This window comes from Hemitrygon akajei, chromosome 20 (genome assembly GCF_048418815.1).
Source record: "Hemitrygon akajei chromosome 20, sHemAka1.3, whole genome shotgun sequence".
NCBI lineage: Eukaryota > Metazoa > Chordata > Chondrichthyes > Myliobatiformes > Dasyatidae > Hemitrygon > Hemitrygon akajei.
Genome location: NC_133143.1, coordinates 65,006,119 through 65,033,846, shown reverse-complemented (window position 1 = coordinate 65,033,846; position 27,728 = coordinate 65,006,119). Strand labels below are relative to the sequence as shown.

At 41.8% G+C, this 27,728-nt stretch overlaps 1 protein-coding gene across 4 annotated transcripts in view; it reads left to right on the top strand.

Moving 5' to 3' along the window:
- LOC140713876 (RNA-binding motif, single-stranded-interacting protein 3) overlaps window positions 1–27,728 on the top strand; it is a 632,800-nt gene that overhangs the window by 139,085 nt on the left and 465,987 nt on the right. For all 4 annotated transcript variants that reach the window (XM_073024496.1, XM_073024497.1, XM_073024495.1 and 1 more), the window contains one exon: window positions 16,332–16,489. In XM_073024496.1, coding sequence (XP_072880597.1) covers window positions 16,332–16,489 — 158 coding nt within the window. The remainder of the gene's footprint in view (window positions 1–16,331; window positions 16,490–27,728) is intronic.

Sequence of the window (27,728 nt, the reverse complement as noted above, 5' to 3'; positions counted from 1 at the left end):
ATCTTGGTTGGATTGCTTTGTGCCTTCAACCTCCCCCTTGACCTCATTACCCTGGGTGACCCTACCAGGAGTTCAGGATCAGATGGCTAAAGTCCGGACGGCATTGCTCTCAGGATCTCCTGAACTCACAAGCCTCTTCTCCATGATCCTTTGATTATATCAGAAGCAAACCACCCTTTCGAGAAGCAAAGAATGATTGGCAGCCAACTCTGGAATTCTGTATTTGTCATTGAACGTCCAGATTTCAGAAGCTGGTGTCAGTTTTCTCCTTATTTTTATTGACTGTCTCTACCTTTATTTACCTTCAGAAGTTCTGTGCCAATGTACAATATCACAGTTGCCAAGACTGGAAAATCTAAGCTCTTAAAGCCAGTGTTTTTAATTACTCTCTGCGCTGCCTCATTTGCATATTGTTGAATCAATATACATTGTGGCCTAATTTAAGACTCAGATTTAGGAATAGACAGCTTTGGAAAAACTACAGAAGGTTGTAGACTCGGCCTGCTCCATCATGGGCACTAGCTTCCCCATCATCGAGGACACCTTCAAAAAGTGCTGTCTCAAAAAAGCTGTATTCACCATTAAGGATCTCTATGATCCAGGGCATGCCCTGTTCTCATTGGTACCATCAGGGAAGAGGTGCAGGAGCTTGAAGTGACACACTCAATGTTTTAGACACAGCTTCTTCCCTTCCACCTTTAAATTAATGAAAAATGGTGAGGTCATATTCAGGAACCAAACCATGAGCTCTACCTTAATATTTTTGCACTACTTTTTAACTTATATATATATTTATTGCAATTAAATATTTTTAATGTATTGCTCTGTACTGCTTCTGCAAAGCAACATAATTCACTACATATGCCAGTGATATTAATGCTCATTTTGATTCTGATTCCTGACGAAGCATTAAGCAAGGAGACTACTCTCCGTTGTTGTAAAGTGGAATAGTTCAGCTTTCATGGGAAAATCTGGGGCTGGGAAGTTGGTTGAATAATTTTTTCCAGTGGGTGGGAATGTCATCACTCTGCTTAGAACATGTTGGCTGACTCCAGAATGTGACAGGGGATGTGGTCAGAAGGCATGTTTCTGTGAGCCATGTGGGAATGCCTCTGACTCACCCAGTTCTTGGCAGCAGAGGTCGGAGAGTGGAATTCTGTTTGTAATCTCCACCAGTGAATTTGATTATATCTATGGTTATAGTCAGGCAGATGTTTCAAATGTGCCTGTTACTATGTTCTGTTGCTTGGCACCCATAAATCAGTGGACTTTGTTGTGTTGCTTCACTTCAAACGTAGACATCTTGCCAGGCTACATCAGCACCACTGACGTGAAACACAAAGTTAATTTTTTGACTTAAAGAATTTTTCTGGAAATTAATTCTGGAACACTTTCAATTTATTCCTGACAAGCTGCGTGTTAATTTGGTAGTGTTTAGCGGTGGGGGGAGGGGGAGAGAACAGGAATGAGGTTGCATCTGCTGAGTCCATTTAAGAATGTGCACCCAGTGACCACTCTATTAGCTATCTCCTGTACCTCATCAGAATCGGGTTTAATATCTCCGCTATAGCTCATGAAATTTGTTGTTCTGTGACAGCAGTACATTGCAATACATTAAAAAAAACTATGAATTACCGTAAGTGTGAGTGTGTGTGTGTGTGTGTGTAATATAATTTTAAAAAGTTAATATAAGTAAAAGTACCAAACGAGAGAGAGTGGTTATTCTCACTGACTAAATATCACCTGACATTACTTAGAGGTTACTTTACATTACTTAAAGTCAGGAATCAGGAATTATACCTTTACAATCAGGAGTAAAATATGAATTGCTATTTTTCTCATTCACTTTATAACATGTTTATACTCCTGAGCACTGGCCTCCTCAGCATCGAGGACATCTTCAAGAGGCGATGTCCCAAAAAGGCGGCATCCATTATTAAGGACCCCTTTCACCCAGGACATGCCCTCTTCTCATTCCCACCAGTAGAGAGGAGTTACAGGAGCCTGAAGACACACATTCAACATTTTAGGAACAGCTTCTTCCCCTCTGCCATCAGATTTCTGAACAGACCATGAACACTGCCTCAATATTTCTGCTCTCTTTATATGTATTTCTTATTATAATTTGTCAAATACTTTATGTATTGCTGCTTATGTACTGCTTATGCAAAACAACAGATTTCACAATGTATGTCAGTGATAATAAACCTGTTTCTGATTCGGAAAGCCCGTGATATGTGAACCCTGTTAACTCTGCGGAGACACGCACTCAACGTTTTAGGAACAACTTTTCTTTGCCCTACTTATTTAATCTGTATATAGTTTTTATATATAGTTAATTTGTAGTTTTTATTATGTATTGCATTGTACTGCTGCCGCAAAACAACATATTTCATGATGTATGCTGATGGTATTAAACCTGATTCTGATTCTACAATTGGTATATTTTCCTCAATGTGCACATGAGAAACCGGTAAAGCAGAGTTCAGTATACCAGTGTGTACCTCTGCAGTATTGTAATTCTGCAATATTATTGTAAGCCTGTAATGTTGCTGATCACACCCAGCTAAGTATGTGATACTAAAAATAAATCTGAACCCAATATTGATCAATGCTAAATATGTAATGCTGCAGATTAGTCAACTTCCTTTAAGAAATGACTTTAGGGTATTTTTGGTTTGCAGAATATTCTCCATTTTCTCCTTAATTATTCCTCCACCTTGAGTATTTTAAGCAGCTGCCACTGGAGCGTCTGCTCCATTGCCTGACCTAGGGTTCTTTTTTAATGTAATGTGCGGGTTCAAACCATTAACTTCCTGGAGTTGAATTTAATTATTATGTGGTAATCCATTTAAACTGCTATGTAGCCAAGGCTGAACGGTTCACAAGAGGCATCTGACTGCAAGGTCCCACAAAGGATTGTGAGAACTGCTGAGAGGATCATCAGGGTCTCTGTTCCACCCGTCCAAGGTGCTTACCAGCAGCACTACATACTGGGATTGTCGATCCCTTCCATGGGCCCAACGATCCCCTTGACCCACTACTATCAGGCAGGAGGTACTGTAGCATTGGGACAAGGAATGTTAGAATGAGAAACACCATCTTCTCCCCGGCCGTAGGACTACTGAAACCTCTGCCGCCACTGGGTCTCATCGCATATGAAGTACCAGTAGTGTTATACTGTTTACTTTTTATCTTGTGTTACAAACACTCCTCATTATTTGTTAATTTATTTATGTTAATATTACTTTATATGTACACCCTATCTTCGTTATATGCAGGGGATACGTTCCTCGCAGTCAACGCATAAAGTGAAATTGCATAATGTGAATAATTATGAAAATGGGGGTGTGTTCCAGAGGGTTTCCTAAATATGTTTTATCTGTAATTTATTCACATTTTCATACTAATACGACACAAAAGCAGTACCACAATGCAGCATTTGTTTTATATTTCATCAGTTTAAGGTAAAATTCAATGTAATAAGTCAAGTCAAGTCACTTTTATTGTCATTTTGACCATAACTGCTGGTACAGTACATAGTAAAAACGAGACAACGTTTTTCAGGATCATGGTGACATAAAACAGTACAAAATTGAGACTGAACTATGTAAAAAAAAAACAACACAGAGAAAGCTACACTAGACTACAGACCTGCACAGGACTGCATAAAGTGCACAAAGACAGTGCAGGCATTACAATAAATAATAAACAGGACAGTAGGGCAAGGTGTCAGTCCAGGCTTCGGGTATTGAGGAGTCTGATAGCTTGGGGTAAGAAACTGTTACACAGTCTGGTCGTGAGAGCCCGAATGCTTCGGAGCCTTTTCCCAGACGGCAGGAGGGAGAAGAGATTGTATGAGGGGTGCATGGGGTCCTTCATAATGCTGTTTACTTTGCGGATGCAGCGTGTAGTGTAAATGTCTGTGATGGCGGGAAGAGAGACCCGATGATCTTCTCAGCTGACCTCACTATCCGCTGCAGGGTCTTGCAATCCGAGATGGTGCAATTTCCGAACCAGGCAGTGATGCAGCTGCTCAGGATGCTCTCAATACAACCCCTGTAGAATGTGATGAGGATGGGGGGGGGGGGGGGTGGGAGATTGACTTTCCTCAGCCTTCGCAGAAAGTAGAGATGCTGCTGGGCTTTCTTTGCTATGGAGTTGGTGTTGAGGGACCAGGTGAGATTCTCCATCAGGTGAACGCCAAGAAACTTGGTGCTGTTTACGATCTCTACTGAGGAGCCGTCAATGTTCAGTGGGGAGTGGTTGCTTCGTGCCCTCCTGAAGTCAACCACCATCTCTTTTGTTTTTGTTCACATTAAGAGACAGGTTGTTGCCTCTGCACCAGTCTGTTAGCCGCTGCACCTCCTCTCTGTAAGCTGACTCGTCGTTCATGCTGATGAGACCCACCGCAGTCATGTCATTGGCGAACTTGATGATATGGTTTGAGCTGTGTGTTGCAGTACAGTCGTGGGTCAGCAGAGAAAGTTAACATACTAGGGTGTACAGTACTCACCAACAGTGGCAGGTGTGTTCTTTCTGGGAGATGAGTGGTTGTTGTGGTGTCGGGCAGCTTTATATGGATAAGGTGGATAGTTGTGGGTTGTCAGGATCATATCAAGCACAGCAAGGGGTGAAGGAAGACTCACAGATCTCTTAGAACTCCCGGCAGCAGATGACGACACCGGTTTGAAGAAAGTGGTGAGGGTTGTTCGCTTGGCAGCATTTTATTTTTCAGCATAAATTTGCTTGTAGGGAAGAAGGGTTGATGGCAGAGAACGACTGAAATGCTGACTCCGTTGTAAACTTGGGTCCATGCCCATCGCCATTTGTGCCAAGTGTTCTGACTTCCACCAATCCCTCACCGTTGGTAAACTCCCAGGATTTTCAAAATCGTCTGTTGCCTGCAGCATCTGAGAGATAGTTCACCTTAAAAAAATACGCCTTGAATGTGGATCACACCCTGGTCGAGTGGTTGAATCAGCGATGTGTTAGGCAGCAGGAAACGCACTGTTATGTTAGGATGAATGCTGTCCAAATGTTTAGGATGGGTTGGCACAATGTCAAGCAACAAAAGAACTTTAAAGGCAAGATTCTGTTCCCGGCAGTAGCATCCCAGAGCTGTGTTACCTTCACGATGCCGCGCTGTTTATAATTTCCAACTTTTTTTCAAGTGTTAAAGCAGTTCTCTGCCACTCATCTGACGGCCCAGGACATGACATCGGATGCTTAGGAGGCATAGTTAAATATTTCAAGCATAAAATCACTGTACCGTAGGTAAAACCAACAAAAGATTAAGAGCGCAAGATCGCGCACCAATGCGAGACTGATGGGAGTGAGACTGTGAGGCGTGTGCACGTGACTTGTATTGGCGGGAAAGTGGTGCTTCTTGCATAACTGAGAGTTTTGGATGCACATAAGGAGATGTTGGTAGAAATAGGTTCCTCGCATAACTGTGAATCCGTATAGTCTGAGGACACATATAACGAGGATAGGGTGATAGTGTGTTGTGCACTTTGGTCTGGAGGAACATTGTTTCATTTGCTGGTACATAGGTATATGGTTGAATGACAATAAACTTGAACTTAACAGATAACAGGAGACTGACTATGGTACAAAGTGACAAATCACTAGGATTTGTGATTTTTTTTCTGAAGGGGGTAACATCAGACCGAAGGAAACATTAGTAACATCTATGGAAATAAATAAACTGTCAATGTTTCTGGCTCAGACCCTTCTTCAGGACTGGAAAGGAAGGGAGAACACACCAGAATAAGAAGATTGGGTGGTGGGGGAAGGAGGATAGCTAGAAGGTGATAGGTGAAGCTAGGTGGGTGGAAAATATCAAGGGCTGGAGATGAAGAAATCTGATAGGAGAGGAGAGTGGACCATAGGAAAAAGGGAAGGAAGAGGGGACTCATAGGGAGGTGATAGGCTGGTGTCATGTGGCAAGGGCCAGATGGAGAATAGATGAAGAGAGGTGGAAGGGAGATTTTTTTCTTTACCGGTAGGAAAAATCAATATTCATGCCATCAGGTTGTAAGCTACCCAGACAGAATATAAAGTGTTACATCTCCATGCTGTGGGTGGCCTCATTTTGGCACAAGAGGAGGCTACGGACTGACATGTTGGAATGGGAATTGAAATGTTTGACAACCAGGAAGTTCCGCTTTTGGCTGACGTAGGAAATGTTGCTATAATTGCAACCAATGGACAGGTGATTATTTTCCATTTAGTGCACACAGGAAAGTTCAGATCTTATCAAGTGGAGATGAGCTTTCTTTCAATACAGTTCCTGAATGGATGGAGACGCGATTCAGGTGTAAACGTGAGCTGATGCATTTTGGGTGAGCAAACAAGGGTAGGACATACACAGCAAATGACAGGGCCATAGTCAGTGTTGATAATCTTTATTTATTATTTTTATTTTGAGATACAGAACAGTAACAGGCCCTCCTGGCCCAATGAGCCTGCACAGCCCAGTTACTCCTTTGCAATCAAAAAGATTTAGAGAGATTAGAGAAATGGAGATGGATGATGCCAAGCATTAAAGTTTAATGATTAGCTTTATTTGTCACATGTACATCAAACACACAGTGAAATGTGCTGTTTGCATTGAAGCAAATCAGTGCGGATTGTGCTGGGCACCCCCCACTTGTCGCCATTCACCCGATGCCCACCACTCACTGAACCATATCTCTTTGGAATATGAGAGGGAACTGGAGAACCAATGACCAACACAGTCTGAAGAAATGTTGGGGGCAACTCTCGTGTCATCTCGCGTCTAGCGGCAACATAGCCGGCCTACAATTTGCTAACCTTAACCCATAGGATCTGAGGGTTGATCGATTTATGCACCAGGCCAAATTGGAAAGGTCGGGTGTGGGCTGAGTCAAGGTAGTGGGGCCCAGGCCCGACAGCATATGAAATGGCAGTGTCCTCGTCCGAGTGTGAGGAACAACCTGAGATTTGGACGATTTATGCCCCGGACCAGATTGAAGATGTCAGGATGTCAGGGCCAGAAGTGAGAGTTGGGCTGATATTCAGATTGCTACTCTACAAGGTTACTCGTCTCTGTGCTGAACTGAGGCTGTAGTCTGTAACTAACGGGCTATTGGATCGACTAGCTTTCGTGGCTGGGGTCTCGCTTTTGTGATCTTCAGTTGCTGCTTGCTCTTGTTCTTTACATGATTTGCTTTTTTCTTGCACATTGATGGTCTTCTTAATGGGTTCTTTTAGGTTTCTTCGTTTTCTGGCTGCCAGTAAGGAGATGAATCTCAAGGTTGCATATAAAATACATCATTAGATAATAAATGTACTTTGACTTTAACTTTTGACACCTTTGGAACATGGGAGGAAACAGGAACAGCTGAAAGAAACCCATGCAGTCGCAGAGAGAACATACAAACTCCCTTCAGACAGCAGTGGGACTTGAACCTAGTCGTCTGATAGCTGGCGCTGTAATGTGTTACAGTAACTGAAACCTCCATGCCTGTGTAGTATGATCCCATTGTGAATAAACAGGATTGGTACAGATGGGTGCAATGGCAAGTGTGGTGGATCAAAGCGCTTCTTGTACATTGTGGGAATCTGTAACAGAGCTTTAGATATGTTTGAACAGAATAACATCTTCAGGACTGTGGAGGAAGAGCGGTGGAGTTTGGATAACTCTTTCAAAGAACCAGAAAAGGCATGGGAGGTTAAATATTTCTCTTCTGTGCTGCATTTTTCCTTGATTTCTGTGGTCTTGACACAGTGGTGGGTGAAAGAACAACAGGCTCCAAGAGCAATTGAGACCCACTGCTATTTTTGTTACATTAAGCCTTTCATGACTTGGCTTCCCAACTTTTGCCGCCTTAATTCCTTGAGCCTTCTGAGGCATCTGGAATGTGAAAAAATTGTATATTGGTTGTAATTCCACACTGGTTCTTTTGCTCTTAAAATTAAATTCTCGTTTGCAGCCAGTATATTGCAGAGTGTATGTCATAGAGTCACAGAGCACTACAACACAGAAACAGGCCCTTTGGCCCATCTAGACCTTGCCAAACTGTTATTCTGCCTAGTCCCATCAACCTGCACTTGGACCATAGACCTCCATACCCCTCCCATCTATGTACTTACCCAAAGTTCAAATTACAGTTGTTGTCCAAGTACATATATGTCACCATATACAACTTCACTTGCCCCAGCATTGAAATGTTCCCATAACCAACATATTGACCTTCAAGGACTCTTCATCTCATGTTCTTGATGTTCATTGTGTATTTATTTATTATTATCATTTATTTCATTTTGTATTTAAATGGTTTGTTGTATTCTGCACTCTGGTTGATAATCCCAGATGGTTGGTCTTTCATTGATTCTGTTATAGTTGTTATCCTATAGATTTATCGAGTAAGAAAATGAATCTCAGGGTTGTATATGATGATATATATGTACTTTGATAATAACATTTATTTTTACTTTGAACCTGTTAGCGTGGGTCCCGAGGACCTGCTCTTTTCTTTTAAATGTTGAAATATCTTAGATGTTAAAAGTATTTGGACAGTTTACTAAAATTATTTCTTTCTTTTAATGTCATGTTGAATGAAATGTGTCTTCTTAATTGGGCCATGTGCTGATTATTTTATCAAAAGTTGGCTCTCAACCAGCACATGATGCGGTGTTGAAAATACAATAGCATGCATGCAACTGACTTTTCACTAAGTATGCAAACACGAGGAAATCTGCAGATGCTGGAAATTCAAGCAACACACACAAAATGCTGGTGGAACGCAGCAGGCCAGGCAGCATCTATAGGGAGAAGCACTGTCGAAGTTTCGGGCCGAGACCCTTCGTCAGGACTGACTTTGACAGTGCTTCTCCCTATAGATGCTACCTGGCCTGCTGTGTTCCACCAGCATTTTGTGTGTGTTTCTTTCACTAAATATGTTCAGCTTAATCATATAGAGAGAGAGTCATAAAGAAAGAAATCTTGCCATCTTCATCAGACTTACTGACGTAAATTTGTTTTGTTAATACTTTGTTGAGCTGTGAATCTAAACTGTGATTCCAGACAGCTCAAGTGATAATAGCACAGACAAAATGTCTTTGTTGTTTTAAAGACAAATTGTACACAGAGGACAAAACCTCTGAAATGAACAGTAACAGTAGACACCTAATCATTTTGGTTATTTGTATCCATTACAAAAAAATTAATTCTGGCATTCGGAATACTAACTCATCAAACAGAACGGTGTTTGACTTTAGAGGAAGTTCATTTCTGGTTACAGAGTTGTCATTCTAAAGGACCAGTAACATCATAAAAGTACCCACCCACCCTGCTCATGGACTGTTTGTCCCACTCCCATCAGGGAGGAAGCTACATAGCATCCATGCCTGGACAACCAAGCTCAAAAACAGTTACTTTCCCTAAGTCATAAGCATGATTAAGACTTCCACCCAGTAACCCACCCCACAACGCCCCCAACCACCACTATTTATCATCTCCTCTCAGAGTCACCTTGCGTACAGATACTCCTGTGCCGAGCGTCACATTATGGACATACGGTCAATCTCTGTACATATGATGTTGTGATGTTCACCAAGCTTGGCAATTAGCATGTAGGTGTTTCATCACTGGTTGAGGCATCCATTTGCTTGCCTTGATCCTGATTGGCTACCTCTATAGTTGACCTTTGAATTCTATTGGCTCAAGTTTTGTTCGTGGATGGTGTCTATTTCAATATGTTTGTTTGCAGAGTAATCAGAAGAGAACCACACTTCTAAAGATCGTCATGTGTTTGCTTGCACCAGAACCTCCGCGGTGTCCCAGTTAAAGTGGAGTCCTTCTCTGTCTTCATGTACCAGGATCAGGGACAGCGGATCATTTCGCTGTGTTCCTGTAAACAAGTTGATTGTTCACGATGCCTCAACTCATCCCCTCAAGCTAAAGAAAAGCAAACTGATAGAATTTCTATGTTTCTAATTCAAAGCTCGACTGAAAGGGTAGCCAGTCAGAACCGAGGCAAGCAAACAGGCGGCTATACAAAAGCAAAGATCCCCAGAGAAAAACAACAATAACTGAGGATGTCACCTTGACTGGTGATGAAACATCTGCAAGCTAATTGCCAAGCTCAGCAAACACCTCAGCCCGAGCCACCAATATTCACCAACGTCCTGAGCTACCTTATGTGTTTATATTTATTGAGTTTTTGTATGTTGTTCTTTATCTTTTTGTGCCTTTTTGGGCTGCATCAGATCTGGAACAATTATTTTGTTCTCCTTTAAACTTGTGTACTGGAAATGACATTAAACAATCTTGAATTGTGAGTCTACAAGAAGAGTGGAGAAGCAATTGCAAAATATTGGTCTCAGTGAAAGCAAATGCTGATGTAGTTACAGTTCTTTATTTTTGTTCTTTTTATATATTTACATGGACATGAAGGAACAACGACCTGCTCTTGCCATTTGGGTGTTTTGTTGTATGGCTTTTCAAAGCCCCTTTTTACATGGTTCTGTTCTGATCAGACTGTTGAGAAACTCTATCAGACCATAAAATATAGGTCATTCAGCCCATTGAATTTGCTCCACCATTTAATTATGGATAATTTCTTCCAGCCTCATTTCCCTGTCTTCTCCCTGTAACCCTTTACTCCTTCACCAGTCAAGAAACTATCAATCTCTGCCTTAAATGCATCCAACGTATGATTTTCAGAGCTCTCTGTGTGAACAAATTCCACAGATCCAACACCCTCTGGCTGTTAGGATGGTGATGCACCATCAATAACTCTCGGAGACGTGAGGCGAGAGTTAGGCTTTTATTAGCTGGAAGAGAGCAGTCAGCAGCAAGAGACCATCACACAACATCCTGGAGACTGAGGGAGGAGCAGTGCCTCCAATCGCCTTTATACCGGGGTCTGTGGGAGGAGCCAGGGTCAGTGGGAGGAGCCACAGGAGCAGTCAGCAGAGGGGCGTGTCCAGGCAGGTATATGTAGTTCACCACAGATGGGAAGCGGCTTCCTCCCCCAGGCAGAGAGATGACTGAAATCCCTGCCACCAGCCTGGTCTCATCACCTCAGAAACACCAGTAGTGTTACACTGTTTACTTTTCAACTTCAGTCGTAAGTGCACCTGATAAATGTCAATCTTGTAGGAATATATTTTACTATTTGTTTATTTATTTGTTGTGAAATTACTTTATGTGCTATGCGTGAGTTATATGTACTGTCTTGTACAACTTGGTTTGGAGGAACGTTGTTTTGTTTAGTGCTATACCGTATATGTATCCACTTGAATGACAATAAACTGGAACTTGAATTTGAACTTCCTCCTTATGTAAGGATGACTAGGAAAGGCTGTCAGCAGGTAAAGGGGAATCCAGCAAGGGGAGGCTTCTCAACATGACACGGAGAATTTGGCAGCAACAAATTTATTTCAGAGTGAAGGGCAAAGTGGGCAGGATTAGGGAACTCTGACTAATGAGGAATATCGTCCCGTTAGTCAGCAAACAAAAGAAATTGAAGACTATTGATATCAATCAAATTCCTTGAGGAGTTTAAGGGATATGAAAGTATCCCTTCATCATCTGGTTTAGCTGAAACTCTAAGAGGGAGCTACTTTGCAAAGAAAGCAGGAAGATCTTGATTAGTGAGGGCATCAAAGTTTACAGGGAGAAGGCAGGAGAATGGGGTTGAGTGGGATAATAAATCACCCACAGTGGATAGGCAGAGCAGACTCGAGGGCTAAATGACCAAACTCTGCTACACTGGAAAGGGAAATCAGCAGGTAGAAAGAGGACATGAGATGACTTTGGCAGACAAAGGAAAATGAAAAGAGATGCTGCAACATTGTGCAAAATTCTCATACAGTATATATTATGACAGTGTGCTGACTAAGACTTTTACACAATACTGTAGTAATTTTATGTATTGCACTGTACTGCTGCCGCAAATGAAAAACAAACTTTATGACATATGTAACATGAGTGAATCTGCAGATGCTGGAAATAAATAAAAAACACGAAATGCTGGCAGAACTCAGCAGGCCAGACAGCATCTATGGGAGGAGGTAGTGGGTTTCGGCCCGAAACGTCGTTACTACCTCATCCCATAGATGCTGTCTGGCCTGCTGAGTTCTGCCAGCATTTTGTGTTTTTATTTATGACATATGTGATTGATGGTAAACCTGGTTCTGATATGGGTCTCTATTCTGAACTGAAAGTGGGAAGGGAGCAAGGAAAGGGAATCATGGTTGGGAGAAAGGAGAGGGGAAAGGGGAAGGAGCGGGAAGCACTAGAGAGACATCCATTTATAATCAATAAACCAGTGGCTTTGGGATTAAGTGATTTTGCCTGGTGTTTCAGGCAGGGTGTGTTTGCACCTGTACCACCCCCCCTGCTTTTCTGCCACTTGTCCCACACCCCTCCCATGGCACTCCACCAACATTCCAACATCCATTCCCAACATCCTGTACTCCTGCCATATTTACAAACTCGCTCCCCCATCCACATTAACAAATACAGTACCACACAAAAGTATTAGGCTACATATATGTGCCCAAAACCTTTGCACAGATCAATAGCAAAGGCATAACAATGGAGAGAACAGGCCCTCTTAAGGATTAGGTTGGTCATCCATGTGTGGAGTCATGGGAGGTGAGCAAAGTATTGAATGAATACTTCTTGACTGTAAAGTCCTGGGAGCTATGGAATGCAGGGGAGAGAACTGTGATGTCTAGAAACATATAAATATTATGAAAGAGGAGATGATGGCAACCCTAGGGCGCATAAAGGTAGATCGATTTCCAGACCCCATCCTGGGCAGGGTAGAGGTGTCATAGTATGCAGCCTGCATGTTTCTCAGATGGAATATGAAGCACAAAAAAACAATGTAGGTATTATTGTCTGTCTAACAATGTGATTAGAATAATTACAAATAAAGTTAAAAGATGAGAGCTGAACATATAGTTGTGGTTTCTGCGGCTGATATCACTCTACTTCAGTGAAATGCTTTCTATTCAAGTTCTTTTCTGATATTTTCTCATTTCAAATAAATGTTGAAGATGCATTTTGAAGTCATAAACCATGGACATTAGATCATAAGATGTAGGAGCAGAGTTAGGCCAGCCGGCCCATTGAGTCTGCTATGCCTTTTGATCTTGGCTGATTTATTTATTTTCAATATTCGGTAGGTTTCAATGAGTTCTGTCTCCCCCCCCCCCCCACCCCACCTGATTCTTCTAATCCAGGGGTTTCCAACCTCTTTTATGCAGTGGACCAATACCATTAATCAAGGGGTCCATGGATCATAGGTTGGGAACCCCTGTTCTAAACTCCAGCTCGTTTAGCTTAGAGCCATCAAACGCTCCTCATACTTCTATCTTTTAATTCCTGGGATCGTTTTTTTCACTCTCCTCTGCACTCTCACAAAGCCAGGACATCCTTCCTTCGACGAAAGACTCAAAACTGCTCACAATACTTAAAGTGCAGTCTGACCAATAAAGATCCGACATCACATCCTTGCTTTTGTATTCTAGTCCTCTGGAAACAGATGCTAATGTTGCATTTGCCTTCCTCACCACCTTCTGCAAGTTAATGTTCAGGGAATTCCGCAGTATGTCTCCCAAGTCCCTTTGAACCTCCAATTTTCTCGTTTAGAAAATAGTCAATGACTATCAATATAAGCTTATTTTTTCAGACAAGAATGAAGTCTGAATTCTGGGGAAATGTTCTTTCAGACCACCCTGAGGCAGAGATTTTGAATGTGTCTAAACAATTGAAATTCAGGCAAATCTGACTCTCACAATTGAGCTTTCTTGACACTGTCTTGACTGAAAATCATGGCATGACTGTGAAATGGGTAGAGTCTAAGTAGTTCTTTCTCACCAGCTACTAAAAGGGCCAACATGTTTCAAATTGTTCAGAATTAAAGCTACAATCCTGTGGGGAAAATCTTCCTGTTATGTTAAAATGACAAGAAGCAATAATATGGCAACTGTTTCAGTTACCTTTCCTTGATGTCAGCAGAACAGACACAAATCACTGAATAATTTCAGAGTAGATCTGTTACATTCTTACCCTATAACCGAGTAGGTCATTTCTTGATAGATTTTCTTGATACCTGTGTTTTAGTCTTAAATTTTATATATTAAGCACAATACTTGATTGCAATCTGACCCACTTTACCAGCTTTATTCACTATCTCAATGTAAATTTGTTATCAAAGTACTTATATGTCAATGCATACTACCCTGAGGTTCATTCTCTTGCAGGCAGTCACTGTAGGTACAAAGAAACACAATAGAATCAATGAAAACTACGCACAAGGGTGGACAATTTATGAATGTGCAAAAGACAAACTGTACAAATGCTAAAAAAAACTAATAGTAATTATAATAAATAATACTGAAAACATGAGTTGTAGAGTCTTTGAAATAGAGTTCATCCATTGTGGAATCAGTTTATTGTTGAGATGAGTGAAGTTATCCACGCTGGTTCAGGAACCTGATGGTTAAAGGGTAATAACTGTTCTTGAAACTGGTAGTGTGGGACCTAAGGCTCCAGTACCTTCTCCTTCCTGATGGCAGTTGGGAGAACAGAACATGGCCTGGAAGGTGAGGGTCGCTGATAACGGATGCTGCTTTCTTATGGCAGCACTCCTTGTAGATGTGCTTAATGGTATGGAGGCCGTTTGGTATACGGTTGAATGATAATAAATTTGAACTTGAACAATACATTTTACGAGTTTTTTAAGATGTTGTTAAAAAAAGTTGATCTTATTAAGATTCACTTGAATCAGAGAAAATGGAGATGCATACATTATGTACTGAGTTTATTAAATTAATGGATGAACGATCGTTATATTCTCTCTACCTGCTTTCATGTATGGAGTTAGCCAGACAATTAATTAATTAGAATTGTCAAACCGAAAAAAGAGTAAAGGTTCTCAAGCTATTGAGGGTGAATGTTAAAAGTTGAGTAAAACATCAAAAAAATTATTTTGTTATTCAAATATGAGTCTATCTTTGGAGACTCGGCATTTTAGATAGTCAGAATAATACTTCAATCATAAAGTGTTCAAAGCCAGACTGGTGAGATCAAAGTCTCCAGCTACACAGTTTGAGGTATCTTTGTTCAAGACTCTTAATTGGCCCAGATTCATAGAAATCCATCCCATTATCCTTTATAAATACTAGTAGTCTCAATCAGAGAGATTGTAAGAAGAGCATGACTGTAAGAATAGAAATACCACTGTCTCCCCGATCTCTTAATGTTGTGTTCAAATGATTTTGTCAATGCATAGTAGAAATGACTTTCCAGCTGACTATCATTGCACTTGACTTGGGAGTATCCTTTGCTGACTTGCTATAGGAAATGTTCATGAAATGGAAAAAGTTACCAAATTAACCTGGAATCTGGCAAGACTGCTGTGCCAGCTCTGGAGAATGCACTACCAATGTAAAAATGACAGGGTTTCTGAATCAGAGTCAGGCTTATTAGCACTGACATATGTCGTGAAATGTGTTGTGCAGTACAATGCAATACATAAAATATAAAATAAATTGCAAAAAGAAATATGTATCAAGAGAGCTGCTGCACCATTGTGTCATAGCAGTTAGCTCAACACTATTACAGCTCAGGGCATCAGAATTTGGAGTTCACTCCTGGCGTCCTCTGTAAGGACTTTGTCCGTTCTCCCCGTAGAATGTGTGGGTTTGCTCCAGTTTCCTCCCACAGTCCAAAGGTGTACCGGTTAGTAGGTTTATTGGTCATTGTAAATTGTCCCGTGATTTGGTGAGGGTTAAATTGGCGCAGCTTGAAGGGCCGGAAGGGCCTATTCTCTGCTGTATCTCTTCATCAATAAGAACATCAATATTGAAGAAGTGTTCATGGGTTAATTGACTAATGGTGGAGGGGAAGAAGCTGTGTGTCTTTGGGCTCATGTAGCTCCTCTCTGATGGTAGTCATGAGAAGAGAGCATGTCTTGGCCAGGGTCCTTCATGATAGATGTCACCTTTTTGAGGCATCGCCTTTTGAGATTTTCTCACTGTTGGGGAGGCCAGTGCCTATGATGGAGCTGGCCAAGTTCACAACCCTCAGCTGCTTTTTCTGATCAGTGTGCAGTGGCCCCTCCATACCAGAGGGTGGTGCAGCCAATACAAATGCTCTCCACTATGTGTATGTAAAGAGTTACTGGAGGGCATGTCCTAGGTGTTGGGGGTCCTTAATGATGCGTGCTGCCTTTTGGAGGCATGACGGTTTCTAGCAAGTATGCTTCATGTGGGGGATAAATAATCATTGAACAATAAATGGGGAATTGCTTTCTCATGTGTTTGCAACTTTTGAATTTCAGCAATCCTATGCACCAGCTCCCCACCCTATGGCTCCGCCCAGTCCAAGCACAAACAGCAGCAACAACAGTGGTGGTGAACAGCTGAGCAAGACTAATCTCTACATTAGAGGCCTGCCTCCCGGCACGACTGACCAGGATCTCATCAAGCTGTGCCAGCCGTAAGTGGCTCCCTTCTGTTCCTTTATTGTTGAAAACAGTATCTTCAGGCAGATCCTTCATTGCAGGAAAGAAAATTAGATACCGTAAATACAAGGAAATCTGGAGTAACACAGACAAGTTGCTGGAGGAACTCAGCAAATCAGGCAGCATCTATAGAGAGGAATAAACAGCCAACATTTCAGGGCAAGACCCTTCATCAGGACTTGATCAACTTCAATAGTCTTAAAGAAGGATCTCGGCCCCAAATGTCAACTGTTTATTCCTCTTTGTAGGTGCTGCCTGAACTGCTGAGTTCCTCCAGCATTTTATGAATGGAATGTTGTCACTTTCATGAGGATATTGATTAGAGCTCAGTAATAACTCTCAATTTCTGTATAAAATACATATATAATATACAAATATTTCCTTACATTATACTTATATGTTTGAGTATTTACCATTGATTCTTTAAAAAAACACTTGGACTCCTGGGTAGGCACATGACCGAAAGAAAATGATTGAAAGAGAAAATTATAGGTAAAAGTGTAGAGTTAGATAGATCTTACAATAGGTCAAAATGCTGGCACAACATTGTGAGCCAAAGAGCTTTTACAGTTCTGTGTTCTATGTTCTAAAATGTAGAAATATGAAAATGTAAATGTGGTTGTAATCACTATCTTCTCCAGATTGTGAGGGATATATATTGGTGTACAATTTGGAAGATGTTACTCAAAAGGCTTTGCTTTATTTACTGAATAATTAGAAATTAGTACCGCATATATAGCAAGTGTTGAAATAATCCAAATTATACTAGATTTGTTCAACAGAGAGGAGGCACCTATAGATAAAGAAACAGAGTTAATGTTTCAGTTTGTTGAGGTGAAAAACATTCCAAGTGAATATTCTTAAGATGCATATAAAGAAGATTGGGAAAGGAAAAAAGGAGAAGTAGAGTTTGGATGAAGACGAAAATGAATTTCAAAAGGATAGTGGGATTGTTATGCAAGCAATCGTTCGTTGGTTATGTGCCATGTTGAATAACGTGGGTAATCATCATCTTTCCATGACCATGATTGTACTCGGTAAATTCTTGTACAGAAGTGGTTTGCCATTGCTGCTTTCTGGGCAGTGTCATTACAAGACAGGTGATCCCAGCCATTATCAATACTCTTCAGAGATAGTCTGCCTGGTGTCAGTGGTTGCATAACCAAGACTTGTGATGTGCATCAGCTGTTCATACGACCATCCACCACCTGCTCCCATGGCTTCACGTGACCCTGATCGTGCAGCTAAACAGGTGCTACATCATGCCCAAGAGTGACCTGCAGGCTCGCGGAGAGAAGGACTGCCTTACACCTTCTTTTCTGGAGAAATATCTCCACCCTCCCACCCAGAAAGCCGGGGTAGGAATGGAATAAAAAATATAAATTCCAATCATTGTATTGCCAGTTCCAGTTTGGTGTCCCAGTCCCCTGCTTCCTGCCTCCTGCTTCCTCCACGAGTCCAAAACAAAGGAAAGAAACATTACCATCCATTAGACCAATGGGCTTAACATTGAATTCAACAAGCTCTCTTTAGTTAAAGTTCAAGTTTATTATCTCCTGATTATACATATATACAATCAAACGAAACATTGTTTCTCCAGACCAGGATATACCCACAAAACATATACCACACTTAGCATGCTAAATGAAATATTACCTTAAGTACGTTAATAAAATAAAATGCAGTGCACGTAGTGTGCAGCATAAGGTAAACAGCTCACTGTCCCAGGGTATTCATCAGTCTCACAGCCTGAGGGAAGAAGCTGTTACCCAGTCTGACAGTCCCCATCCTGATGCTCCCTATCCCTCCTTTCTGACCGTAGTGAGTCAAAGAGATTGCAGGATGGGTGGTAGGGATCCGCAGAAATCCTACGGGCCCTTTGTATGCAAGTTCCCGTCGAAGGAGGATGAGAGGTGACTTGATAGAGGTGTACAAGGCTATAAGAGGCATTGATTGAGTGGACAGCCAAAGGTATGCAGGTACTTGGTGACACTGCTGCCCTGTCAGTGCTTGGTGTGCTGAGAGCACTGAACGGATAAAATAAGGTTGGAAGAGATGCATGTGAATCATGGCCTCAACTGGAAGTGCTGTTTAGGGCCTTTGATGTGGGAGAGTGGTTACACACTACAAGCCTAGGTGAAGAATTGCTCCAGAATTTCCTCTGAGATATTTTCAGTTCGCTGCCTTAATTTGTCTGGAAATGTAAAGCAAATCTCATTTGTGTGTGACAGGGGACTCCATGCACTTCCACCAATGGGGTGGCATGTTAGTGTAGTGTAGCACGGTGCTTTACAGTACCAGTGAACTGGGCTCAATTCCCGCCGCCCTCTGTAAGGAGTTTATATGTTCCTCCCGTGACCGTGTGGGTTTGCTCTGGCTGCTGCAGTTTCCTCCAACAGTCCAAAGATGTATGGGTTAGTGTTAGTAAGTTGTGTGCATGTTGTGTTGGCTCTGGAAGCATGGTGACTTTCGTGGGCTGCCCCCAGCACATCCTCGAGTGTGCATTCTAGAAGACATACAGACTGGTTAGGAGGTTAATTGGTCACGTGGGTGTAATTGGGAGGCACGGGCTCATTGGGCTGGAAGAACCTTTTGCCATGCTGTATCAAAAAGGAAGGTTACCGCCATGGACTGAGAACTGCCCTTCAGTTCACCATCAGAGTTAATAAATTGTCGAATTGTTCTTGTACCGGAGGGTGAAACATAAAAGTAACTGTAAAAGATGGTCCGAACTGCTATTGACATTGATTATCTGTCACTGTGTTGCTGTATCTCAAATAGATTTTCATCCTTCCAAGTGCTCCTTCATAAAAGTTCTCATTATATCCTCCAAGTTAAATGCACGAGGAAGAGTATCACCATTATTGTAGTGCCCCCAGAGGTGTGTGGTGTACCAGTGATCAGTCCTGGCTGACATTTGAAGAAAAGCCGATGTAGTACTGGGGGATTGTACACACTTAGCACATTGGTTATTTGTCAGTCTTAGCTTATGTACAGTTTTTCAAAGTTCAAATTAAATTTATTAACAAAGTGCATACATGTCACCGTATACAACCCCGAGATGCATTTTCCTGTGGGTGTACTCAATAAATCCCCAAGAGAATAATAACCATAATGGAATTAATGAAAGACTTGGGCGTATAACTGATGTGCTTAAGGCACCTAACTGTGAAAATGCAACAAGATGCTGAGATAAATATTAGAATGTGCAGGGACACATCATTAGTGATGTAACCTGGGGTCATCTGGTGTTTCAGGTCTGTCAACATCAGACACTCTCGCCCAGGCAACCCTGCCAGGGCTGATCAGACCGCAGCGTGTGTCCCAGCAACACTGGTCCACAGTAACACACACAGAATGCTGGAGGAACTCAGCAGGCCAGGTAGCAACTATGGAAAAGAGTAAACAGCTAACGTATCAGGCCAAGACCCTTCATCAGGACTGTCCACGGGTCATAACTCATGATCCATAACCAACTGGAGGATCGCTCAGGAGCCTCTGTGACCATCCTGATGGCTCTTTTCCTTGCAGCTAAGGAGGGAGTAGATTCTGTACAGCGAGCAGCCAACAGGGCCTCTACACCCCACCCCTACAGGCTTGCATCACGCCCTCCACCCCGACTTTCCGTTGCCAGTCAGGCGCCGTGACAAGCAAGCCTGCAGGTGATCTAGGCTAAAGCTGTAGTTGGTCTCCAGTGTTGACAATGCCATGGATTTGGCAGAGGTGCTTTCTGTTGTTAATGGCCAAGGAGCTCCTTTCTGCCACTGCCTTCTGCACCCGGTCATGGCACCAGCGATAGGAGCCTTCTCCCAGGGTTTCTGGGCAGCTGCTGAGGACGTGTTCTAGGATCTCTCTGCCAGGGCAGAAAGGACACGATGCTGCCTCACATTCTCCCCATTAAAATAAATAAGCAATAAACATTGAGAACATGAAAAGAATAGTCCATGGGTTGTGCGAACATTTCAGTGATATGGCGAGTGAAGTTATCTACTTTGGCTTAGGAGCCTGATGGTTGACAGGTAATAAATGTTTGTGAACCTGGTGGTCTGAGAGCAGCAGCAAGAGGAGAGCGTGGCCTGGGTGATGGGGGTTCCTAATGATGATGCTGCTTTTCATAAACTCAATCAATTTATTTCTACACTGGGAGATTGTACACATACAACAGTGGTTAACATATTGAGGGGAAATGAAGAGGAAAGTTAGGAAAATCAAAGTTCAGAGTAAAATTTACTATCATAGTACATATATGTTACCAAATACTACCCTGATATTCATTTTCTTGAGGCATTTACAGGAAAATAAAGAAATCTAATAGAATTTATGAAAGACTACACAATAAGACTGACAATCAATGTGCAAAAGAAGGCAAACTATGCAAATGAAGATAATGATACCAAGAGTTGTGTAGAATCCTTGAAGCGTATCAGTGTTGGGATGAGTGAAGTTATCACACCGCTTCAGAAGCCTGATCATTGAAGATTAATAACTATTCCTGAACCTGGTGTTGTGGGCCCTAAGGCTCCTATATTTCCTTCCTGATGGAAGTAGCGAGAAGAGAGTGTGACCAGGATGGTGGAGGTCTACCATAGTAAAAATTAGACACACCCTGTTAGGCCACCATGAGACATAATAGAAGTACATTGATAAATAGTTTTGATGATCATTTCAGTTGAAGAAGAAATGTTGAGCGGGATCTCTGAATTTCCCACTTATGATTTTAAAAAAACTCATGAATTGAAATCCATTTCAAAGAATGAGAGAAGTACATGACACTTTGATTATCTCGTCTTAAGCTCTTCCATTAAAAGAAACACTTCACCTATCATTTTACCTTATCTGCTAATGCCTCAAAAAAGAGGATGATAAATATTGAATCAGATGACATTTTTGTTAATTAAGTAGTTTTTTTTCATTCAGCCTGTCATGTGCTATTCTTGATATTCTAATATTGGAAATACATTTAATTAACTCTCCAAATGGAAACTACAGTCACCTTACAGCAGAAGGTAAACAGTCATACTGTGTCTATATATAAAAACTTTGAATTGAAATGATCGAGCAAGCGTTCCTAACCATACAATTTCACGGTTATTATTTTGACAGCAGCAGAAAATATTTATCAGCTATATATACCTCCTGCAAATAAAAGAGCCAGTAACATTTCATATGCGAGACTATGTTATCCTTTCTTTCACTTAGCACAGAAGGGCAAATAGTTATTCATTTTGTCATGTTTTCAGATGACAAGTTTCCGTCTTCCTTCATTTAATTTCCTTCTTTGCCTTTGAAGTCATCTGTGAGTGTTTTAAGTTCAAAGAGGTTTGAGTGAGACATTTAACTTCAATACAAAATTATAGTCTTCAGAGTAGCTCTTTTACAATGACATGCATTACATGTAATAACAAGCCATTTGAATGAATGTACAAACACTTCAAGTCTTTTATCTACTGAAGGTCTTCCTTGTGTGCTGTGATAATTCAGATTGTTAGGAAAATAACACTGAGCTGCCAGGGTTCCGCCAGCATTTTGTGTGTGTGTTACTATACTATCAGGAATTTTTGAGGATTATTGAAGATTAAGTGGTCTTCCTTTGTGCTGCTGAATCCAAGTAAACTTTTTAGCAATTTAGCTCACCTGCGGGTGCAAAACAGCATGGTAAATCAAGAGTAAATAGTTTCTTGTCGTCATCTGAGCTGAATTCACAGGTCTAATACCAGAGCTTCTTTGCTATTGTTTTTATTTCTTTCTCAGTACCATGTCCCATCCATTGGCCTCAATGTTGAAAAGAGTTTTTGTTTCAGGCTGTAGGCTTTTCATCAGCTTTCCACTTGACACATTAACCTTTAACTTTCCCGCAGATGCTGCCCAGCCGGCTGAGCCTTTTCTGTTTTCTAGCATATGTTCTATTATTTCAGATTTCTAATGTCTGCAATTTGTTTGATTCTCTGTGTCATATCAGAAATAAGTTTTGATTTTCTCCCCCTCTAGTCAGGGACTGTTCAGTGCAGGACGGTGTTCCGAAAAGTTGCCAAGTATATTATGTTTGGTTCCTATTATTTGGATATTATATTTTGCTAATATGAGCAGCATCTCGTATTCCATCTTGGTAGCGTCAGACAGAATATTCTGACAGCATCAACATGGATCTCTCTAATTTCTGATAGTTTCTCCCACAACCCCCTTCTCTCCTTTTCCATTCCCCATTCTAGCTCTTCTCTTCTTCTCACCTGTCCATCACCATCCCCTGGTGCCTTTCCACCTTTCCTTTCTCCCATGGACCACTCTCATCTTTTTGCAGATTCTTCCTTCTGCAGCCCATTACCTTTTCTACCTATCACCTGCCACTATGTACTCCTTCCCCTCCAACCACTTTCTTATTTTGGCTTCTTCTCCCTTCCTTTCCAGTCCTGATGAAGGGTCTTGGCCTGAAATATCCACTGTTAATTCCACTTCCTAGATGCTGCCTGACCTGCTCAGTTCCACCAACATTTTGTATATGTCCCTCTGGATTTCCAGCATCTGCAGAATCTCTTGTGTTTAAACATGTTACAGTGCAGGAGCTGGCTAGTCAAACCATCTTAAACAGTCTCGAGGTTTTCCGGTTAGCTCCACTCTTCTGCTATTTCTCCATGTCCCAAAACAACATTTCCTTTTCAAGCTTATAAACGTAGTCTGTTTGAAATTTATTATTCCCCCCACCTTTACAGGCAGTGCACAGGCATTTTGTCAGAAAGAAATGAGTATTGAAGTTTGCAAATCAAGTCCACTGAATTTAGCATCTGAATTGGAAATTAATCTTTAACTCAATAGCTCTAAACCTATCTGTGACTAGACTCAAATCTGGTTCCAAGATCCAGCCAATTAAATGGTGATATATTTTCAGCTGATATCACCGTCCTGGTGGCCTGCACTATTTTCTCCAATGTACTTTAGCATGCAAGATTAGCTTTATTTTTCCCATGAACATCTGCCGCTGAAGCACGATTTACAGAGGAAATGGTCCCTGAAGAGGTGTGCAGAGTTATTTTTGAATCTATTCCCACCACTTTTACAGGCAGTACACAGACATTCTGTCAGCAAACTCACAGGAAAAGAAACGGCGAATCATAAGCACAAGAGATGCTGGAAATCCAGAGCAACACACACGCAAAATGCTGTAGGAACTCAGCAGGTCAGGCAGCATCTATGGAAATGAATAAACAGTCAACTTTTTAGATGCTTTTTCAGATCCTACATCAGGACTCGGAACAAAATGTCTGATTATTCCCCTCTGTAGATGTTGTCTGACCTGATGGTCCTCTAGCATTTTGTGTGTGTTACAGCAGACTTATCCTTAGCCAGTACCACCCTTCGGGGCGGGGGCTGCCTGATTTTTTCTGATGTATTTTACAGTCAAGAGGGTAAGGATCAGTTTTATTAGTTTCATTTGTCACACGGACATTGAAACATCTGCTACAGAAGATCTTGTGCACAATTAACAGAGGAAATGGTCCCGAGGGTGGGGGGGGGTGGGGGGTGGTTATGGATTTAGCGACCCTATACCGCACGGTATGGAGGAATGTGATGCTGGGACAGAGAGATCTGTTTCGGCAGGGGTGGAGGAGGGGAGGAGAGGAGGGTAAAGCAACACAGTGGGAGGGATAGTTTAGTCAGCAGGCATAGGTAGATTAATCCTGAAAAGTTAATGCTGATTTTGCATTAAAGATTAAGTGAATGCAACATAGGTTTTTGAGATTTAAGATTAGCTTTATTTCTCACAAGTACATTGAAGCATCAGAACATACAGTGGAATGCATCCTGAAGAAGGGTCTCGGTCTGAAATGTTAACCATTTATTTACTTTCACAGATGCTGCCTGACGCTGAGCTCCTCTAGCATTTACAGAGTCAGGTTTAACATCACCAGCCTATGTCGTGAAATTTGTTAACTTAATGGCAGCAGTACAATGCAATACATGATAACAGAGGGAAAAAATACATAAATCAATTACAGTAAATATGTATGTCTATTAAATAGATTAAAAATGGTGCAAAAACAGAAACGATATATAACAAAGTGAGCTTGGGTTCACAGGTTCAATGTCTATTTAGAAATCGGTGGGCAGAAGGGAGAAGCTGTTTCTGAATCACTGAGTGTGTGCCTTCAGGCTCCTGTGTGTTGCAGTGGAATGCATCGAAAGCCAATCACAGCGGGTTGTGCTGCGGCCAGCCCACGACCGTCACCATGTTTCCGGCTCCAACATAACATGCTCACAATTTACTAACCCCAACCTGTACGTCTTTGGAATGTGGGAGGATACCGGAGTGCCCGGAGGAAGCCCACACAGTCACGGGCAGAATGTAAAGCAGACTGCGGCAGGCATTGAACCACAATTGATCACTGGCGTTGTAAAGCGACTGCACTAACTGCTACGCTGCTGGTGGTGATATTTTGTTAATGAAAACCCATTAGCACATTTTAAAATCATTTTTTAAAACCCCAGCCATTTTCAGCTGGTTCCTGGAGAATGAAAAAGCCAATCAAGATGGACTGTTGCTTTTAATAGGAGACAGGGTTTCACTGAATGACAATGGAACCAGTGAGTTTTGTTACACTTTGAGTATGGAAAATTCCTGTCTAGTTAGTGGCCCAGATTAATTGTCTTCATCTTGGAGCCAGATCTGAGTCTGGTCACAGATAAATTAAGAGTCATGATTATTATTATTATTACTGCCTGTTTATGCTGTTGGCATTTAGGGCAGCAACGAAGGTCCTCCATCTCTGTCGGTGTTCAGGGCTTCCTTCATCACATCAGTAGCTTCCTCTCGGTTTTCACTACTGTCAGTCATGCAAGTTCCAGGTGGACACTCAGGAATACTGTCACACTCATTAATAGAATAATTTTTCATTGCTGTTTCCATAACAAATCTGATTTGCCAGTCAGGGTTGTTGGCCCAGATCTGAACCCCCCCGAACCTGGAGGACCGGTGGACCACTCTGAGGCCTCTACCCTTTGACCTGTTAGGAATGGGTGACCCTACTAAGAGCCAAAGCATAGAACTCTGACTCCAGCCAGCATAGTTTTCTGGGTCATTGAGGCACGCGTGCCTCTAAACCCAACGACAAGGTTGTGGTCCTCGTGGAGGATAGGAGCTCATGATTTAAAGATTAATTTCCAATCTGGATGCTAAATTCAGTGCAATTGATTTGCAAAAACAAATGATCATTTGTAACAGTATTCCGGTTACAGTGTCTGTCTTTTGTCCTATTGCCCCCAATGGCCTCGACATAACTTGCTTCAAAAACTAGAAGGCCACATTGGTGTCACTTTATATGAATTGGCTTAATCACCAAATCCATATCAGACTGGTGATAAACCTCGGCAGTCACTTATCGTATGATATATTGAGAGTTTACGTTGTAGCTCATTCTTTCATGCTGCATTTCACTAGATTAGCCAGGAGTCTGATTTCAGTTTGTTTGAAGTTATTCCTCTTTGCAACAAGAAATATAATTAGAAAAGACTATGTTATGGCTCCCTGCTGCATTATTGAATTTATCCTATGATTAGCTGAATTGGGGAATACGCGACACAAAATTCGTACGGTGTACCGAATTCACCAATGTTGGATAGAATGAGGGGTTACTGTTTGTTTGTTTATTTATTTTGAGATACAGCATGCAACAGGCCCTTCCAGCACAACGAGCTGTGCCACCCCACAACTAACCTACTTAACCCTAGCCTAATCACAGGAAAACTTATAATGAACAATTAACCTAACTAAGAGCTCATGACTATGTGAGGAAACCAGAGCAGCAGGAAGAAACCCACATGAACACGGAAAGAACGTGTAAGCTTGCTTATGAGGATGTCAAAATTGGGCACCAAACACCAATGCCCTAAGCTGTAACTTAGCGTCACACTAACCACTACACTACTGTGGTGCCTCAGGTTGGAATACTGTGAGTGACCTCTACGTTCCTGAGTTAAAGGACAGAATATCTCTTATCACCATCTGGAAAACTGCTGAGACATTGGGAAGGATGTATTGAATTCAGATGTGATGTTTAATAATCATTTTGTAAGCTACCAAAAGCAATGGCTGTCTTGAGTGAAATACCAAAGAGCACACGGAGAGGTGTCCAACCCTCCCCCAACAAGAGTCAATGCCTTCAGAATTGGAAAGCAGGAAACTGAGAAAGAGAAGGAGAAAAGGGGAGTTTCTTTAGATTGAGATGTATTTATCACACAGACCTGGGAATATACAGTGAAATGTGTCATTTGTGTAAACAATCAGCACAGCCAAGAAGCACAACAATCTCTTCTCCCTCCTGCCATCTGGGAAAAGGCTCCGAAGCATTCGGGCTCTCATGACCAGACTATGTAACAGTTTCTTCCCCCAAGCTATCAGACTCCGCAGTACCCAGAGCCTGGACTGACACCTTGCCCTATTGTCCTGTTTATTATTTATTGTAATGCCTGCACTGTTTTTGTGCACTTTATGCAGTCCAGTGTAGGTCTGTAGTCTAGTGTAGCTTTCTCCGTGTTGTTTTTTTAATGTAGTTCAGTCTAGTTTTTGTACTGTGTCATGTAACACCATGGTCCTGAAAAACATTGTCTCATTTTTACTATGTACTGTACCAGCAGTTATGGTTGAAATGACAATAAAAGTGACTTGACTTGATTTGCTGAGGGCCTCCACAAATATCACCACATATTCTGGTATCAATATACCAAGCCCACCATGTTCAGCAGAACAACACGAGCAGTAACAACAGAACAAGCCCCTTGCCCATTCTCCCACCCACACATACACACAGACAAGCCTCCAACCCCAGGACAGGCGACCCCAAACTCGCAGACATGGGATCTCCAACCTGCAGTCCCCGGCTCAGTATGGCAGATACCAAGCTTCAGCCTATCAGTCCCTGTCTCTTCTACTGAAATAGTGTTTACTTTTCATCATTGGGAATGGTTAACACAATAGACTTTTCCCTGTGTATTATCTTTAGTCTACCATTAACACATCTAAAAAAAATTAAATTGAGGCCCTGCTATTAGCATCATACAAAGCAATCCCACGTGAACATGTTACTTACAGAAGCATAAACTTCACCAATTCACTCACTTTCCTGCACCCCATTCCTCACCATCCTCTCCAAACTCAACCTCCCAGAATCTCGTGTTATATTGAAGTTGTCTAAGATGTTGTTGAGGCCTGATTTGGATATTGAG